The 19,447-nt window shown below is 41.2% G+C and overlaps 1 protein-coding gene and 1 long non-coding RNA gene across 3 annotated transcripts in view; both read right to left on the bottom strand.

Moving 5' to 3' along the window:
* Positions 1–253: 253 nt before the first annotated feature.
* LOC133067240 (uncharacterized) lies at positions 254–3,216 on the bottom strand. The gene is made up of 3 exons (XR_009695229.1): positions 3,089–3,216; positions 2,898–2,957; positions 254–420 (listed from the first exon to the last, which is right to left on the bottom strand). It is a non-coding gene; the product is annotated as an uncharacterized LOC133067240 (long non-coding RNA).
* A 9,614-nt stretch (positions 3,217–12,830) lies between these two features.
* GNG2 (G protein subunit gamma 2) overlaps positions 12,831–19,447 on the bottom strand; it is a 186,135-nt gene continuing 179,518 nt past the window's right edge. For both annotated transcript variants that reach the window (XM_061157372.1, XM_061157371.1), the window contains exon 4: positions 12,831–16,066. In XM_061157372.1, coding sequence (XP_061013355.1) covers positions 15,938–16,066 — 129 coding nt within the window. In that variant the 3' untranslated portion in view covers positions 12,831–15,937. The remainder of the gene's footprint in view (positions 16,067–19,447) is intronic.

Below are 19,447 nucleotides of genomic sequence, written 5' to 3' on the forward strand. Positions count from 1 at the left end.
TCCCGAGGCCCAGCTCAGCCGCGCCTCCTCCAGGACCATTCAACCTTGTTCAATCACCAAGACTGGAACAACCAGGAGAGCACACACCTGCCTTTCCTGCAGCGCACACAGCTGGATCCCCCAGAGGCAGCTTCTTTTGGTACAATTTCCTTCCCACTTCTATTGTTTCCCAACCTTTCAGGCACTGAGTTGATTAAATTCAGAGGCAGAAATAGGTCAAAACCTCTGTTCCATACAAACTAATTACCTTCTCTGTCTTCCTCGTTCTGTCCTGTGAGATGGGTGAGTCCTTGTCACTCCTTCACCCAGCTTGATCCTCCACGTGGTCGACAGCATTCTCCACGAGGCAGGGCACAAGGCCTCTAGTTGTCCACAGAAGCTGGGAGACACTTTCTTGTACTTTGACCAGAGCCTCGGTCCCTAGAGAAAGAAGCATAGGACCTTGTAAGGATTTGGTTTTGCTCGACCACTGATGCTACAGCAAAGTCACCACTGTTTCCTTCAGGGTTTTTTCACCTCTGTTCTCCATGTGTACTCACTTTCTCCTTTGTTGACTTCAGCTATTTTGTAGCTTCAGCTGTGAAGAAGCCTGAACCCATGTGTTCAATTCCCACCTCCCAGAGAAGCTCTAATTCTGCATTTTCTGGGCTAGCCCCATCCTCTGCACTTCACAGCCAGCAACTGCAAAGCTGAATCGATCACCTCTGTGGAGAAGGAGAAAACCTTTTACTTCTAACCTTCTAAAGTCTCTGCAGCGGCCCTGTTGCCGAAGAGATGAATTAGTGAGAAAAATACAAGCAAGTTAATTCCCAGGTGTACCTTGTGTATGCGGACATGAGAGAAATCCAGAAAAAAAGAAAAAGTAACACTCTAAGAGGTGGCTTAGAAGTCAGGCTGAAATACAATCTTCATATTCACTAAAACCAAAAAATGGGTGTGGGGAAGGCCAGTCATGGGGACAATGGCCAGGAAAAGCACGGTTGTTTGTGACGTAGATTTAAGTCGCTGCCTTCTCCTTGGATAAAGTATCTAGTGGTTTAGGGTCACCCTTCTCTTCCTGGTACAGACAGGGAGACACCCTTACAAATGGAGAGTTCCTTTTTAAATATAAGTTTACCTTATAAAAGGGTAACTTGTATTACTCTCAGAGCTTATTTGGTATCTGCTGTTTTTAAAAAATAACCAGTTCAAATAATGCTTATACCAAAGGGGTGCTGTCTGTAATGAACTTGTTCTCTTGCATTTCCCATCTCAGCTAATGGAACCAAAGTCTCCTGCAGCATCCAAGCTAGAGAACCCTCTCTCTTCCTGACCTCCCCCCTCCCCCATTTGGGGTGCTCTCCAGGGCATAATGATTCTACCTCTTCATCCTGAATCTTTCCTCCTCTCCATCCACAGTCACTTTCTTAGGGAAGGCCCTCACTCTGTTTTTGTCATTACAGCTTCCAAACTGGAGTAGAATTCTAAATAGCAAGTAAAATCATTAGCACATTTAGCACTTTGCTGCTAAAACTTTTTCAGGGGCTTCCTATCACCTAAAAGATCAAGTTCAACACCTTTGCAAATTAGGCCAGCCCCAGACTTCCTTTCCTGCCTGTTCCCAAAGCACACTGGACATACTGGGAGCTTTCTGGCCTTCAGGCCTGGGACACCTTCTGGCAGGCTGTCCCTTCTCAGTCTGGTGGGTTCCCGTCACCCCTGGAATCCCAGGTCTCATGTCAACCCTGTGCAGGCTCCCTGATTTTTCCCTGCATCCAGCCAAGCCTAGGCCCTGTCCTCAGCACCTTCAGGATCTCTTTGGTGAGGGCAGAGCCTCTGCAGAGGAGAATGGGGTGGTCTCTCTCTCACCCTGACCCCCTCGGGGCCCAATGCATATACTCCTATCAAACCGGCTCTCACACAGCCTATAGACGTTAAACTTATTCCTGACAGGTGCTGGGGGAGGAGAAACTCCCTCAGGGACATCTTGGGGTACCTGGCTGGGTCTGAAACTTAAACTGAGAAAGACAGATTAACAGGAGGGAAGCATACAAATTAAAATAAATTTTTTTACATGTATGTGGGATTCCTCACCAGAGAATGAACAGTCAAAAAAGTGACCAGAGTAGGAAACTTCTATATTTTTCTGACAATTAAACAATAAATGTGTGAAGAATTAACAACACAAGGGAGTTTGGACTAAGGATGTTTCAAGGAGGCCCAGGTAACCCTTATCTTCTTCAACAAGGATAAGGGTTCCTTTAACGAGGTTTGTTTAGAGATTCCTCTGGTGCCCAGTAAAAGGAGAATTTTATTTCCTGTCTTCAGGCAAACAAGGGAGAGCTTTTCCTGGGTTTGCAGCTTCTTAATTGCCGTCAGCTCAAAATAATTTTTTATGTCAGAGGTATATTTTGGGGTGACATGGTCTGCTTTTTTTCTACCTGCTCTAGCTCCCTTGTACTTGCAGAGTGCCCACCTCCAAGCATGAGTTAGTAACAAAGTTCCCTTCACCCCCAAAGAAATGTGGAAACTCAGAGCAGTCACCACATTTTGTCTGGAGTCACAAGGGCATTAGGCATGCCCACCTCCCACCCACACTAGGCCTCTTAGACGACACTCACCATCTTAAGACGTGTGAATGTAAAATATTGCTTGGCATGGGAGTAAAGAAAGGATGTTACAGCTATCAAGGCCACTAAAGCCGCCCCCAAGAGCAGGATACTGGCCCTAGATAGCTGAGGTGCTTACCAAAGAAATGATTTAAGTAAGCCCAGACTCTCACATGTTCCCATACAAAGAAAAGTGCTAAATTCATTAACTTGAGATATCTAAGTTTATTTTTTTTTTTAATTAACAATAATCTTTTGAAGTTCCAACTACCTGGTCTTTGTTGCAAAAACTCTTGGTTTCTCCCTTACCTCTTTGGAGCAGTCCTTCAGAGTTGAGAGACTGAGTCCTGGGCTTAAGTACTGTTTTGCCTGCCAAATAAAACAGAATTCTCAACTTTTAGGTTCTGCTTTTTTTTTTCCAGTCAGCCTAAACCCAAACTAGCAATCCCCCAACCCGTCTACGTTCATTAGCACAACTTTACTAGTCCAGAGACTCTTACCTTGGAAAAGCAGGTTGCAAATCTTTTGTTTCATTGCAGAAATTTCTGGCAAGTCTCAAGTCATCAGCAGACAGTGTAAATTTACATTCCTAGACTCGCCTTACATGGTTGTAGCCCACAATCTTAACCTGTTATACCACAATCCTTTCTCAATCCTAATCAGGCCTCTCTGATCTGCCTTCAACCAGCCTCAAAGTCTTAATAAAACAGACCTTGCCCTTCCCTTATCAAGACACTATCAGCTTTCCTTATGGTGGTAAACAGTAATGAACACAGCTTTGCCATAGTAACAGGTCTTTTGAAAGACAGCATTCAACAGGCCTATGTGTACTCCAGGCCTCTGCAGCCTAACTAGGGGTTTGTTAGTTTGCATTCACTGTGAGTTCTATTCTGTCACCAAGTTTTGTTTCTTCAGTTAATGCCTGTGTGCTGTGAAAAACTTGGCCAGGTATGGAGACAATCCCCCCAAATGCCTTTGTTTCTAGATGAAAATCGGCCTTTGGCTTCTTCCCGGCAGCAAAACCCACCTGCAGCTTGTGGATGTGACGATGAGGTGCCTTCTGAGAACTGACCAGCAGAGGGTGCTCTTGAGAAAGAAGAAGCCTTTGGAAGCGTCTTGTTAGGGACGGGAAAATTCCCACACAGGAGGCACCAGTTAATTTTAATTATTGTAATTAATGGTAAATGCAAGCGAAGCTTCCACAGGACATAAACCAGAACAGCTATGGAATGAGAGAGGTGCCAAAGGCAGGAAACCCAGCAGGAGAACCTACCCAAAGTGGTGCTTAGATGAGAATTTGAAGCCTCCAATAGGGTTTTGCCTTCTTACCAACATCCCTGCAATAACAGAATTTCCTCCCAAGTAATTCTGAAACTTGCCATATTTAGGTCATGTCGTGTTGAACTCCTTCAAAACTACTTACTCTGGGTTCCTGGGGAGTTATTCTAACATTCAAACTGAAAGTGACTCTAAGCCAGAAGTTGGCAAACATTTTCTGGTAATAATAGGCATTTTCACTTCCGTAGGCCATATAGTTTCTGTCACAACTTCTCAGATCTGCTATTGTAGCTCAAAAGCAGGTACCGAAAATATAAAATGAGTGGGCATGGTTGTATTTTAATGAAACCTAATTTATGGACCTTGAAATCTAATTTCATATAATTTTTACAGGTCACAAATATAATTTTTCTTTTTTCCAACCATTTAAACATGCAAAAATCATTTTTAGCTTATAGCTGTAAAAAACCCAGCCAGGTTTATCCCACGGACTGTGGTTTGCCAACTCCTGCTCTAAACTATCTCTTGACTCAAGCTTTGGACTCCATCTGTAATTTCTGTATCTCTCTGAGAGAATATCTTTGTAAAATTTTCTCCCTGGCACCCATCTAGAAATATTCAGCCTCCAAGAAAGATGAAGGAAACAAACATCTCTTTGAGGTCCTACTATGTCTATTACTGAGCATAGAGATGTTGGAAATTCAGAGGTTATTGAAAACACACAATTCTCAAGGTTCAACAAAACTAACTGCTCTTTTCTGGCGTGAATATTGACTGCAAAGTGCAAGTTTTGCCAGAGAGGCTCTGCTGGATCACCACTGAACTAGGGGAGAGAGCAAAAGTGGAGCCTGATACACCAAAGTTTGAACCTAAACAGACCCTTAGAGATTGAGATGTGTGTGTGACTTCTTCAGCTTCTCTTTCTTCATCTGTAAAATGAGAGATACTATTACCTTTCTGATGGGGCTTTAAGGAGAATGTCAAGAACCTGAAACACTGTAGGCACTAAAATAGATGGCAGCTTTTATCCCCCAGAAGATGGCGATGAACCCTAAGAAATACCTAAGTATCTATGTATGAGAACTAGGGTACGATCCAATTTTAGTGATGGGTTATACGATGTCTTAGTCTACTCAAGCTGCCCTACCATAGAATAGAGCAGCCCATTTGGGCTGAATACCATAGACTGGATGAATTATAAACAACAGAAATTTGTTTCTCAGCATTCTGGAGGTTGGAAAGTCCAAGATCAAGATGCCAGCAGATTGGGTGTCTGGAGAGAGCCTGCTTCCTGGGTCTTAGACAGCTGTCTTTTCTCTTCATCTTCACACTGGTGAAAGGGATGAGGGAGCTCTGGGGTCTTGTTTATAAACTAACCCTGTTCATGAGGGTTCTACTGTCATGACTTAATCACCTTCCAGAGACCTCACCTCCAAATACACTGGACCTTAGATCTTCAGCATATGAATTTGAGGGGAACACAAACATCCAGTCTATAACACATGGTAATAGAGATGGACTGAAAGAGCCTTTTGAGAGCAGTTGTGTTAGTCAGGCTTTGCAACCCCATGGACTGGAGAGCAAGGTACACACCAAGTTCCTCTTTTTTCTTACTCAGATTAGCTCAGTGGCTGGCATCTACAGGGATCTCAACTGTAGGGGAAACTTGTGCTTCATTGGAAAGCATGCTCCTCTGGGTTTATCCCATTCTGGTTCGCAGGGGCTTTGTCCCTTTCCTTGCCTTTGAGATATGTTAGGACTCTGTGAGTTGTAGATAACTGATAGCAATGTGAAATAGCTCTTAGACATGCAACTACAGCCTGTCTAGAGGAGGTTCAATTCACTTCTCTCCCTCTTTGTGAAAGAGGCTAATTTTACATCCATTGCAAATCCACTTCAGCATTCCTGATCTGTAAATGTCTCTGTCTGACTTTTGCTTTTAACCTACTATAACATCGGCCTCATTTCCTTATCAACAATGAGTTAAATCTTTGCCACATGTTTCTTTTACACCTGCCTAACAGTCATGATTCTACCTGTTTTTAGGTAGAAAATTATCTCTCAACATGCTGTTTAATTGTAAAATTGAATTCAAAGGGGACAACCTAAAACACGTTTGTCTCCCCCTTTTGAATCAAATCATCATCTCTCTTATATTCTACTCACAACTCTGCTAGGAAATAGTGATATGATTTTAAATGATGTTTAAAATTTCCCAGCTGCCAAATAAGGAGTTGGACTAGAAAACTGTTGATAAGGCAACATTAAACTTTATGGTTTAAGGACTCTGTTTCACTTTTAAAAATTATTGACAACCTCCTTGAATTATGAAGAATTTGGTTTAGGTGGATTATATCTATTGCTATTTACCATATTAGGAATTAAAACTGAAAAATTTTAACTTATGCATCTATTAATTCTTTGAAAATAACAATAATAAACCCATTACATGTTAACATACATAACTATGTTGTCCAACATAAAAAACAAATACATAATGAGAAGAACGGCTTTGTTTTTCTTATTTTGTTTTACAATTTTGAAAATCTGTTTAATGATTGGCTTCATAGAAGACCGCTAAATTCTCACATGTGTGTTTGCCTTCAGTCTGTTGTGACATCAATATCCTTTTTTTTTAAGTCACTCAGTCATGTCCGACTCTTTGTGACCCCATGGACTACACAGTCCATGGAATTCTCCAGGCCAGAATAGTGGAGTGGGTAGCCTATCCCTTCTCCAGCAAATCTTCCTGACCCAGGAATCGAGCCAGGGTCTCCTGTATTGCAGGCAGATTCTTTACCAACTGAGCTATCATGGAAGCCCCATCAGTATCATGGAGCCTCTCAAATCTCTACCCTACATTCACGAATGAGAATAACTACTAATGACATCCTAGTATTATTATGAATGAGAGCAACTCACACCCTAGTATTATTATAAAAATAATTTTGAGCTAGCAGACCCCCTGAAAGGCTCTCAGGAACCCCTATGAGTTCCTGGAACACTCTTTGAGAACTGTTGTTGTAAAATAAATGGAGATAACCTGCAGGAGGATGTAGTGATTTTTAGCAGTGGGATGTACAAGTACCTCATGCTGACCTCTTTCTTAGGTGACAGTTTGCTTTTGCAAGCATTCAGTTCAGTTCAGTTCAGTCGCTCAGTTATGTCCGACTCTTTCTAGAACAGTAAATTTTCCTCCCATGCATGCATATGTCAGAACAGCATTGACTGCTGATCTGTGCTGGGATTCTGTGTTCCTAGTCTGAGTGGGATACTGCATATTCTTGGAGTAGGGACAAGAAACGGGCTGGGGGTTGGGGGGAGGAAATGAGCACCAATCTCATCCTTTCCTAAAGACAGACTGGGTGAGACCTTGAAACTACACCGCAAGAGCCCTTGGCTGGGCTTTTCGCCACTGAAACGCCTGGAAGCCTCCACTGCCACTTAGACCCTGCTTCTGATTGTTGGAGGGTCACTGGGCTGTGAGATCACAGGGGAGCTGCTGCTGGAAGGGAAGGGATTTTTCCCTCTCCTGAAAGCCCTGAAGGAAAAGAAACACTCCAGAACTTCCCTGTTACAGACTTTTTGGTTCTCCTTGCAAAGGCTTCTCCATACCAGGAAATATTTTCTGAGCCAGGTGAATACTTCCTAGGTACCAAATGACTACAGTGAAGAAAAGGAAAGTATTGTCAAGAAAGAATTCACTGATTTCTTCATTCCAGAGAAGTGATTCAGGAGATTGAAGTTTACAAACAATCTGCTTATTCTATAAATAGAAGCAGATTCAGAACTTTTTTTTTTTTTAATCACCTCCCTCTGATGCACTTGCATTCTGATGTATATTATAAGATAGTAACTGGGAGTTAAGTTTCTGGAATTAAGACAGATTTAGGTTCATGTCCTCAATTTCCCACTTAATAACAGTGGGAACTTTAGGAAATGTCAACTGGTCTAAATTTCAAATTCCTTACCTATAAAATGGGAATGAATTTGTCTGAGTTGCCCTAATGCAGAGCCTGAGTGTGGGTAACTCATTGGGACTAGTGGTGACAGTGATTTCAGAAAGCAGAAATGAAGGAGGTAAGAAAATGAAACAGATAACAAGGAAAAAACCAATATGATGTATTATTAGGTTGGTTACTAGCCTGGTCAATCGAGACACAGGCCTGCCCAAGATCCTCTGAGAAATCCTACAAAATGTGCCCCTAAATTAGCCTCTGAAAGGGGAGCACCTCATCCCTCACTGGTTGAGGATTATCACTCGCATCCCCACTCCAGGGAGGGAGGAGTCTCTACTGCAGCTGCAGCTGTAGTCAGAAGTGGGTCACCGGATATGACATGAGGCAAGAAAGATGCCTGCTATGGGAGATCAGTAATCTCCATGTCACAGAGTTATTGTGAGAATTAAATGCAATGATGTCTACACGATGTTTAGTGTCATGCTTGGCACATAGTTAAGTGCTAACTAAGTGTTCACTTTACTGTTGCTGCTGCTGTTATTATTATCATTGTCATCATGGTTATTATCACTGTACTTCTTTGAATGAAAAAGACAGGGGTAAATTTATGGCTTAGAGGACTCCAGGAGTGATAGATTATCTACAGCCTGTCTCTTTCATACCATGATTTACCATGACCTATGGCCAATTATTATGAATAATGTGGTTTATTACAGTATTTTTACTTTTTCCCTTTGTGTGTGTGTGTTGTCGTCAAAATTTGGGTACAAAGAGAAGGCATATTCTGTCTATTGCATGGAGTGGAAGAAAGGTTGCTAACAATTGCTCTGGAGTAGCATTTGCTAATAGAACTTCCTGAATGTAGGGAATGTCCTGTGTCTCTGATGTCCAATAGACTGGTCATTGGCCGCATATGGCTTCTGGGGACTTGAAATATGGTTAATGTACAGAGAAACTGAATATTTCATTTTACTCAATAATAGTTAATTTAAATCTAAAAAGCCACATGGAAACAAGGACCCTGCATATCACAGGGAATTATACTCAGTATCTTATAATAACTTACATTGGAAAAGAAACTGAAAAAGAACATATATATATATAATTGAATCACTTTACTGTATACTAGAAACTAACATAACATGGTAAGTCAACTATACTTCAGTTTTTGAAAAGGGCCACAAGTAGACACGGTGGAGGGCAATTAAAGACTGTGTTCTCAGTAGAGAGCTGAATGGACCCTCCCTAGAAATCTGAGCACCAAAGAATTGATGCTTTTGAACTGTGGTGTTGGAGAAGACTCATGAGAGTCCCTTGGACTGCAAGGAGATCCAACCAGTCCATCCTAAAGGAGATCAGTGTTGAGTGTTCATTGGAAGGACTGATGTTGAAACTGAAACTCCAATGCTGTAGCCACCTGATGCGAAGAGCTGACACATTCAAAAAGACCCTGATGCTGGGAGGGATTGAAGGCAGGAGGAAAAGGGGACAACAGAGGATGAGATGGTTGGATGGCATCACCGACTCAACGGACATGAGTTTGGGTAAACTCCGGGAGTTGGTGATGGACAGGGAGGCCTGGTGTGCTGCGGTCCATGGGGTCGCAAAGAGTCAGGCACGACTGAGCGACTGAACTGACCAGAACTGAGAGCTAAAATTAAGGCAATGTAGTCAGCAGGACTTCCTCTGGCCCCGGGGCCCACAGGGACCCCCAAATCTCACTTCCAGGTTGGAAAGTAGTGGTATCTTCTTAGGCCAAGGGGCTGCTAGCTAAAAAGGATGCAGTTGTGGGGTCATGGAGCTGGCACCAGTTGGGGAGGAGAGGTCACACTGACCTTTGTGGAGGCGGGGGGGGGAGGGGCAGGGGGAGCACTTCCTTCTCAGCTGCCTCTGGGAAGCTCACAACAAGACTGACTTTTACAGCTGTGTCTCTGCCTCGTCCCCTTTCTCTGCAGACATCTGCCCTGTGCTCAACCCCTCAGCCATCATGGCTGAGTACTGCCTGTGTCCCCAGCTGCTGAGCTAGGTGCTGAGGAGGATTAGAGAGAGACCTGCCCAGCTGGCGTTCTCTGCTCCCTAGAAAATGACAGTTCACCCAGAGAGACAGATTCTCATATAAGCCATTAACTCCAACATCACCTTCTGTGGCTGGTGATCCCCTCCTCCCCTCTGCTTTCTGTGTCCGAGAACTTCTCACCATGACTGATAATTACTGTTTACTTGTCTACTTTGTCCACTAAAGCATGAGTTCCACAAAGGCAGGGCCTGTGGGATCTGCCTTAGCATAATGCCTCAAACTCAGTCAAATACTGGTCTGTTCAGTGATGATGACAAGGGCAACAGGAGTTGAGTGAGGAAGGAGGTAAGCATTCCCTGAAGTCATTCACAGGCAGCATCAAATTCAGACTGGGCTTGAAACTGAAAGAGATTTGTTTACTGGAGGAGCTGAGTAATGGCATTCCTGAGGGGGTAACATCATGAGCAAAGGCATGGAGCTAGGATTGAAGATGCTGTATTTATAGGATACAGGATGAACCAGAGCAGAGTTTAGAAAACAAAGTAGGAATAGCCGGGTGGCCTTGACTCCCCAGGGCCTTACCAGTCAGGCAGTTGCGTGTAGACCGAAGAGGCTGATAAAGAGCTCCATGAGCCAGATTACTCCGGGTGGCTGCATGTGGGAAGGCCTCAGTTACATCAGTGAGTCTGGCAAGATGTGATTGGCACCAGTTATTTTTGCCTTTAACCTTCAATCTCTGATCCTCTAGCACAAGTGCTTCAATTTTCTGGGACCCACTGTCCTGCCTGTGTGCTCAGGTTCGCGGATGGCTGGGCACATGAACCAGATCCAGCCAATAAAAATCTTAGGAAGTGTTTCAGGGATACAGCCAGGAACTTTTGCTGGTGCTGCTGTGATCTTTCTTCTGTGATTGCTAAGTGGGTGAGATGTGAGTCTGGAGCTGCAGAAACTATTCTGAATCTGCAGGGGAAGAGTCTGTCTGAGAGTTAAACCAGCACAGAGGAAAGCAGAGACAAGGGAACGAAGACAGACATCTAACGGTATCGTCTGAGCACCTGGATTCAGCCGAGCCTGAAGTAGGTCTGTTTCTGAGCTCTACAGTGATTAGCCATTTCCAGCTAGATTTCTGCCCCTTGTAACTGGAGGAGAGTCCTGATTAATGAATGCTCAGGGCTAAGTGAGATGGCTTAGAGTGGGAGGAGATGACAGTCAGAGTGGCTATACCAGTGGATGGACATGAGGCATTGAGGGTCTAAACCATGGCACCCTGGGGTAGAGAGAAAAGGCAGCGAGTCAAGAGCAGGAACCATCTAGACTTTTCCTCTCTTTGAAAGTTGTGCAAGCAGGGTCCAGTGATTACCACCTCTTCCTTCATGATGCCTTTCACCTGCTCTTTTTCATCTGGCTTAGACAACTGTGCGAGGCAAGTGAATCAGGTACACTGCCCCCATTTTGTAGCATGGAGAAGTTAAAGGACTCGGCCAAGATCACACGAACGCTGGGGCTCCGTTCCTGTTTTCCAGTTCACCGTAGATGGGCTCTTGCTTGCCTACAGTATGAACCGAGGTCACCAGGCACCATCTTTCCATCACCTTGATGAGGAAGGACACCCTGCCTCCGGGCTTCTTTTATCATGGACATGGAGAAACATAGGAATTGTTACTGAGGAAAGGCCTGGGAGCCTGTGACCCCCTTCATTAAAAATAAATTCTGCCTGAATCCCCTGGTTCTAAATAGAAGAGAATGTAGATTTGGGGCAGAACCGAAGGGGAAGGGATTTCCCTTGGCAAATTATTTGCAATTTGTGGATTGAAGCTGACCCAGCTCCAATTCCCACGTCACTATGAGCGCTATCTAAAATGTGAGCAGCTTATTAAAGAACCAGAGCTGGAGGCGATCCTCCCTCGGGGCTCAGTGGAACAGGAGCAGAGTTAAAACCCACCAGCTTCCTCCTCCCAGTGTCTCGCATCCAGGAACTGCTGAAATTCTCAGTCACGGTTCACTCTAGGGCGACCACTTCCTGCAGCCGTGGGAACAAGAGCCAGCATGTTGACAGTGTGTGCCTTTTGTGAGGCATGATAAAAACCCAGCTGTCTTAAGTACTTAAATCAGTGGTCCTCAGACTGTAGCATGCAACCCGTGCATGGTCTTAAGTGCCAATGCTAGTAATTCTGAACTAGTCATAGGCTTTCCAAGTGATTCTGAAGCAGGGGATCCAGAGACCACAGTCTGAGAAACAATGATCAAGTAAACAAATGCACAAACTCCAAGTGGCCCCTTCATCAGAGGTTCAAAGATACTTTTGTTGCAGGCACACTTCCTGGGGTCCAGAGTCTCCTTCTCCAGGCAAGAATACTGGAGTGGGTTGCCATTCCCTATTCCAGGGGATCTTCCTGACCCAGGGATTGAACCTGGGTCTCCTGCATTGCAGGCAGATTCTTTACCCTCTGAGCCACCAGGGAAGCCCCTGCTTCTTACTAACAGGGTCTATTACTCACTGGCATTATTTGGGGGACATACAGAAGGCTTTCTTGATTGAGAATATCTCCAAGGAGCCATGAATCTAGAGTCCTAAGCATTTATCTTCTCTACTGCTTCTTTTAAGCCATGAGTTTACAGAGAACGGTACATTCTCTGTTCAATTATTATTTTTTTTGTAAAGGAAAAATCCCCGTGTGACATACCCATAGGATATTCAAGTGTAAATGCAGCTCATCTGTCTTCATGGTCCGGCCTGCCAGATTGGACTTTTCCCGGTATCCTTTCTCTGTCCCCGGGCACTATTCCCTGAGAGAAAGGCTTTCCAAGAGCCTCATGTGAGTTTTTCCCTCCTTGGGTGCCTTTATTAACAAAACCCTAAAGAAAATCCATGGATTTCTATTTCCTCATCCATCTTGTTATGTGTTATCATCCTTCCCAAATTAACTATAGAATCACTGTGTGAGGTGGCCCACAGGCTTTCACAATAAAATCAACTGCATATGGAAATGAATCTGAAAATTCCATTTATTAAAACAAATACATTGTCTATGGGGGATGAAAGTGTACACATCACATTCAGGTTTTTCTGCTTTAACATTTCTGTATTTCTCTCTCTTTGAAAGATACACTCCTTAGATCTTATATAGGAAAAAATATGAACAGTTCTAGGGCTGGAAAAACGTTAATGTATATGTATAATAAGTCACCATTACCAGGAGCAGCTAGAAGCAAATATTAAAAAAAAAAAAAGTACAAAAAATCCCATAAGACAGCATGCTTGATTTCTCAAAATTCTTTTTGTGATTTTAAGTGTACGGAGAAATGGTTTTAAATTTTTCCTTGGTAAGCAATCTCTTTCAAATATTATGAGCAAAGTTAGCCTCAGTTCAAAGTACTTATTCACAAGCTCTGACTTAAATAGCACTTGGTTTAAAATTAAAAGAAAAAAAGAAGAAAGCAGATTTAATACTGAGGATGATACAAGATTGGTTTCTTCCTTAATAGAGTTTGCATTCTAAGTAGAGGATTATTATTACTGTTTAATGAATTTCATGGCAGATTTTCATTACTACTCAATATATTATATACATAAATTAGGGCCTTGACTAATTAAGCTAAGCTTTCCTATTAGTCACCCCTTAAGATAAAATTATGCTGGTGAAAATGATTGTTAAATTTCTAAAAGAATTAAAACTCATTAGAGGCATAAGTAATCAAAAGATTATTTCCCCCTTAACAAGTAAAAATACCAATAAGTCAAAACTCATATAAAAACTCTGGGATTATAATTCCCTTTTGTAGGACATGAAATTATGAATGAGCCAAAAATTTTTCTTAAACTTAATTTTTCAAAATACCTGTGTATTTTCTGCCTTCTTTCTTCTTTGATAAACAAGGTCACATGCAGTTTGACACTTCCTTAAATTTTAATTAACAGAGCTGTTTTCCTATGAGTATTAATTCCATTTTCACTGCTCCAAAGATCTAGCTTTACATGAAAATATAGAGACTCCTTCTGAGAAAAATAAATGGTGTGGATTATGAAAAGCATCAGGGTCTTAAAATGATGCCTTAATCACCACCATAGAGTGCTTTATTCACACTTGTTTTTTTTATGTGATCACATATTCAATTCATATTTTGGCTTATTATAAAAATGTGGTTGGGTTTTAGTTGATTCTACAGCATTAGTAAGCCAATAGTACAATACTGTAGTTTAATAAATACTGTGCCAGGGTTTTTCCCCCACTAAATCTTCATCAGAGTCCCACTGACTGTAACAAAATCCAAATTTGAACAGAAGTATCTGGTTACAGGAGTGCATTCATGAATTTCACAATGTCCTAATATTCTCCCCCCCAAGATATGAGTTTTAATTGAATTTATGTATTGTTTTACCCTCATGCCCATACAAGAAGCTAAGCAAAGTATTTATCAAGTTTCTTTCAAAATCTGTCCCTGGGCAGATTTTTATTTTCTTTTTTTCCTTCCTTGCCCTCCCCCACTTTTTTTTAATGGGAGGAAGAGAATGGAAAGAGAATAAAATTAATTCAGAAATCGTCTTTTGGAATTTCAAAATAAAAAGAGTTGTAAGAGAGCCCTCATCTGCCTAGGAACAACACTGAAAAAAGTGAGAAAGACTTCCAAGTTTCCCATTACTGGTGGAGGCTGGAGCCACAAAGAAAAAAATCACTTTCAACACATCTCTTGGGAAGAGAGAGCTAGAGCCGCAAGGAAGTTGTAAACAAAGGCAGAGAGGCTCTAACCAACAAAGCGGAGAATAAACACAAAGAAAAGACTCTATTGAGAATTTAGGTGAAAAACAAAGGCTATCTCAGTGGAAAAAAGAGCCAGAACTGTTTCTGGTGGAGCTGCTTGGGGTGGCACCTGACCCTTCCTCGCTGGATTCTGAGAGTGGATTTGATTTGGAGTCAAGGGTTACTTCTTGATACTTGAACAAATGAGGGCCATGTTTTTTCTTGTTAAGAAGAGCACAGAAAGCCTTCCTTCACTCTAGAATTTTGGCGACTCAGGGAAAAAGGGAATTTGCTCTGACTCTGTGACCACAGCACTTCCCAACTCAAGGTGAATCCTTGCTTCTGTTGCTTGTTGCAACGTGTGCTGCCCTGGATCCTGGATCAAATCAAAATGCTTTGGATTCTGTAAAATACATTGAAGAAGCACTGATGCCTCTGTTAACTAGGAGGTATTTTAGGAATGGCTAAGGCTCTGAAGTCATCTCAGTTTTCAAGATACTGAGTCTTGTCCTCCCTAGCTTTATTTCTCTTTTATTCTTTTACCAAACTTTATAGTAAAACAACAAAACTTCTGAATGGATGTAACATGGGGACATTTTCATGCAGTATTACTCAAAAACTGTCACAAATATATGTAAGCACCAGTCACAACACATGATTTACTTTTACTTGCAGAATCAAAGCTATCATGTACAAATGTTAGGAATAGTGATAAAAGAACACAGACAACCGGCATTTGTTGTTGTTATTACCATGAGGATAAACCACGGGGAACATCTCTAAACCCTTTGGGTGCTTATCCTTCGAGTTCAGTCTTACAGACAAATCCAGCCTATCTCTTCACTACTCTAATGGAGAGGGGTAGAGGGAAGGGTGGGGGGAAAGGGAAAAAAAAAAGAAACAAAGACGAAACATCAATGCCATTGAACCGAACCACGGCTACACTGGACGACTCAGCTTGTCAAAGGGTATTCTAAAGGCAATATTCATTCCAAGAAGGTCATACATATCTGAGTTCAGTACAGCTGTCTGTTTTAATTTTTATTTTTTTTAAATATGAAGCAGAAACATAAGGTTTGGGGAGGGACAGCAGGAAAGAAATGACATCAATTTTATCTTTACATATTCCCCTCCTCTAGGCAGTTCTCCAGACATCAGATCTCTTAACTTGGGGTGTGGATCAGCTTTCATACTCATAAAGGGGACCAGTTCTTTAAACATGCATAAGCCTGGAGACTCCAGGATGGTTCTCCTCCCTCTCTTTAAATGCTGTGGACTAGAAAGGCGCCCACTTTGCTAAAAACTCTACATCAGTGTCCCTGGAGCCCCGAGGCTCCTCAGGTTCCTCCCGAAGACTTAAAGGATAGCACAGAAAAACTTCTTCTCCCTAAATGGGTTTTCTGAAGCCGGAACAGGTGTCAGGAGGGGATCTTCCTTGGCATGCGCTTCACAGTAGGCCATCAAGTCTGCAGCTGCCTTGGACACCTGGAAAAGACGACAAAAACAACCAAAACTTTAGATGAGGTGTCGACTAAGGCACTGATGCAGGTTCAGGGAGTCAAGGCTCAGACTTGGGTGTCCACGCTGCCTGGGTTCAAGTGAAGCAAGATACTCATCCTCAAAAGCCACTGTTTCCTCATCTGTGAAGAAGGGAGTTAATGACCTTGACCTTACAGGGTTGCTATAAGCAGGTCCGGGATTAGGCTGAGGTGAGTGAGGCACTGGGAGTAAACTGAAGGAGGCATTCATGGTCAGGGTCAAGCAAGCATCAACCTTGTGTTTGTCCGGGCATCTCCTTAAATCCCATGCCGCAGGCAGGAGCCTACTTCCCTCATCTCAGTCCCAGCCTGGCTGCAAGGGCTTATGAGGTAAACCACATAAATCATTTAGTGCCTAGAACACTATAAGCTTTTCACACAGGCTATCCGTTATTATCATTCTGTAGTTGTAGCTCTCTGCTTCAGAAATTGAGCTAGGGATGCCTAAAGCCATGTTGATTTCTTTTTAACAAATACATGAGAGGTATTATATATGTACTCATGTAACTTTATATATATGATAATATTATATGTAATTTATGACACATATTCTATGTGTTACTTCAACCAAGCATCACATGCTTTAAGGAATTCCCCTGGGAGGCTGGTCAGTGATCTCAGTGATGCTGTCATTTCTCACAACATTTCTGTAGCTCCTTGTTGCATGTCTTCTGGAGTACCTTCCTTTGATGAGCTTTGATAGTGGCAAATTTTCACTACTGAAGGGGAATTTAATATGAGGAAATAAATTACAAGTCATTTGTAACTGCATCTTGGGCCTAGGTGGATGATGATCTATCCAGAGAATGCCATCTGGGGGTCAAAAACCATAAAGTCAAGAGTCAGTCTCTTACAAGACGTAATATACTTGCTCTAGAAATCAATACAAACATCTTCCCACATCAGTGGACTACTACAACAGCAACTCAAAGTGACTACTGGAAGATAGTCCTTTCTAAGAGTGGGGAGACAGGGTTATTTCTGAAAAGATTCATTGCCCCTCCTACATGTGGGTTATACATACCCAACCAAGGCATCAGACTTGCTCAATGAGACATAAGCAGAAGTGATATGAGTCATTTTGAGGCAGAGGCTTCAAGAACCAATGCATAGTTTGCCATCAAAGTCTTAAACACAACTGATTTTTGTATGTTGATTTTTTTATTCTGCTACTGAGTTCATTTATTAGTTCTAGCAGGTTTTTTTTTTTTTTTCTTTTTTTCTTGAGGGGGTGACATTATTAGGATTCCTCTAGATAAGATCATCATCTGCAAACAGAGACAATTTTACTTTTTTGGTTTTAGTTTCAATACCTTTTATTTATTTTTCCCTTCCTGGTTATTCCGGTTAGGACCTCCAGTACTATGCTACATAGAGTCATGAGAGTGGGTAACCTTGTCTTGCTTCTGATCTTACAAGAAAAACTTTTAATCTTCTACCATTGAGTATGATGTCAGCTGTGGGCTTGATATATATGGACTTTATTATGTTGAGATGCATTCCTTCTATTCCCAATTTATTGATAGTTATTAACATGAAAGGATGTTGTATTTTGTTAAATTTTCTCTTGTATCTAATGAGATGCTCATGTGATTTTTATTTTTCATTCTACTAATGTGATTTAGCACATAATATGCTGTTGAATTTGGTTTGCTAATATTTTTGTTGAGAATTTTAGCATTCATATTCATTAGGGATATCAGCTTACAGTTTTCTTATAGTGTCCTTAAGTGGCTTTTCTATCAGGGTAATGCTGACCTTGTAAAATTAATTTGGAAGTGTTCTCTCCTCTTCAGTTTTTTGGAAGAGTTTTAGAAGAATTGGCATTAATTTTTTAAATGTTTGGTAGAATTCACCAGGAAAGTCGTCTAGTCCTGAGATTTTCTTTGGTGAGAATTTTCGATTACTGATTCAATCTCCTTACTGGTAATTGGTCTGTTCAGATTTTCTATTTCTTTTTTTAATGATTCAGTCTTGGTAAGTTACATGTTTCTAGAAACTTATCCGTGTCTTTTAGATTATCCAATTTGTTGCATTTAATGATTCATCAGAGTCAGACAGGACAGAAGCAACTTAGCAGCAGCAGCAGCAGCAGCAGTCTTTTATGATCCTGGTATTTCTGTGATACTAGTTATAATGTCTTTTCTTTCATTTCCAGTTTTACTTGAGTTTTCTTTTTTTTTTTTTTTTCTTTCCTTAGTCTAGCTAAAGGTTTGTCAATTTTGTTTAACTTTTCCAAAAAATAGCTCTTAGCTCTGCTGACTTTTGTCCTTCTGGTCTTTATTTCATTTATTTCTGCTTTGATCTTTGTTTTTGCTTCCTTTCACGAACTTTGTGCTTAAAATTGGTTCCTAGTTACTTGAGGTATAAAGTTAGGTTGTTTATTTGATACCTTTAAAAATTTTTTTCTTAACACAGGTGTTTATCACTATAAACTTTCCTCTTAGAACTGTTTTTGCTGCATCCCATATGTTTTGATATGTTGTGTTTCCTTTTTTTTTTTTTTTTTTAATTTGTTTCAGGGTACCTTTTAACTTTTCTTTTTATTTCTTCTTTGACCCATTGGCTCACTGTTTACAAGTGTGTTTTTAAATTTCTGCATATTGGTGAACTTTCCATTTTTATTCCTGTTACTGATTTTTAGTTTCATACAGCTGTGATTGGAAAAGATTCTTGGCATGATTTCAACCTTCTTAAATTTGCCAAGACTTGTTTTATGATCTGTCATTTGACCTATCCAAGAGAATGTTCTGTGTGCACTTAAGAAGAATGTATATTCTGAAGCTGTTGGATGTAACGTCCTATATAGGTTTTAGGTTCAGTTGGTCTAAAGTAGAGTTCAAGTTCAACATTTCCTTACTGATTTTCTGTCTGGATGATCTTCCCATTGTTGAGAGTAAAGTATTAAAGTTTCCAACTATGATTATATTATCTGTTTCTCCGTTTAGTTCTGTTAATATGTGCTTAATATATTTAGGCACTCTGATTTTGGATGCATATATATTTAAAATTGTTGTATCCTTTTAGTAAATTGACCCATACATCATTATATAATAAACTTCTTTGTCTTTTGTTATAACTTTTGGCTTAAATCCTCACTCTTTAATAGGCATTACATTGATTATTAAAGTATCTTTATTGTGTTTCTATTTTGTTACAGATATTAAGTTTTCTCTACTGATCTATTATCCTCCTTTTATAGATTAAAAATTTAGGCTCAACACATTGCAGGAGTGGTTCAGTGTCATATAGCAAAGTATGCTGCAGAAAAAGGAATCTGAACATTAATGTTTAGCCATTAAGCCACAGCCATCTATATACAAACAAC

The sequence above is a fragment of the Dama dama genome, chromosome 12 (assembly GCF_033118175.1).
Source record: "Dama dama isolate Ldn47 chromosome 12, ASM3311817v1, whole genome shotgun sequence".
Classification (NCBI taxonomy): Eukaryota; Metazoa; Chordata; class Mammalia; order Artiodactyla; family Cervidae; genus Dama; species Dama dama.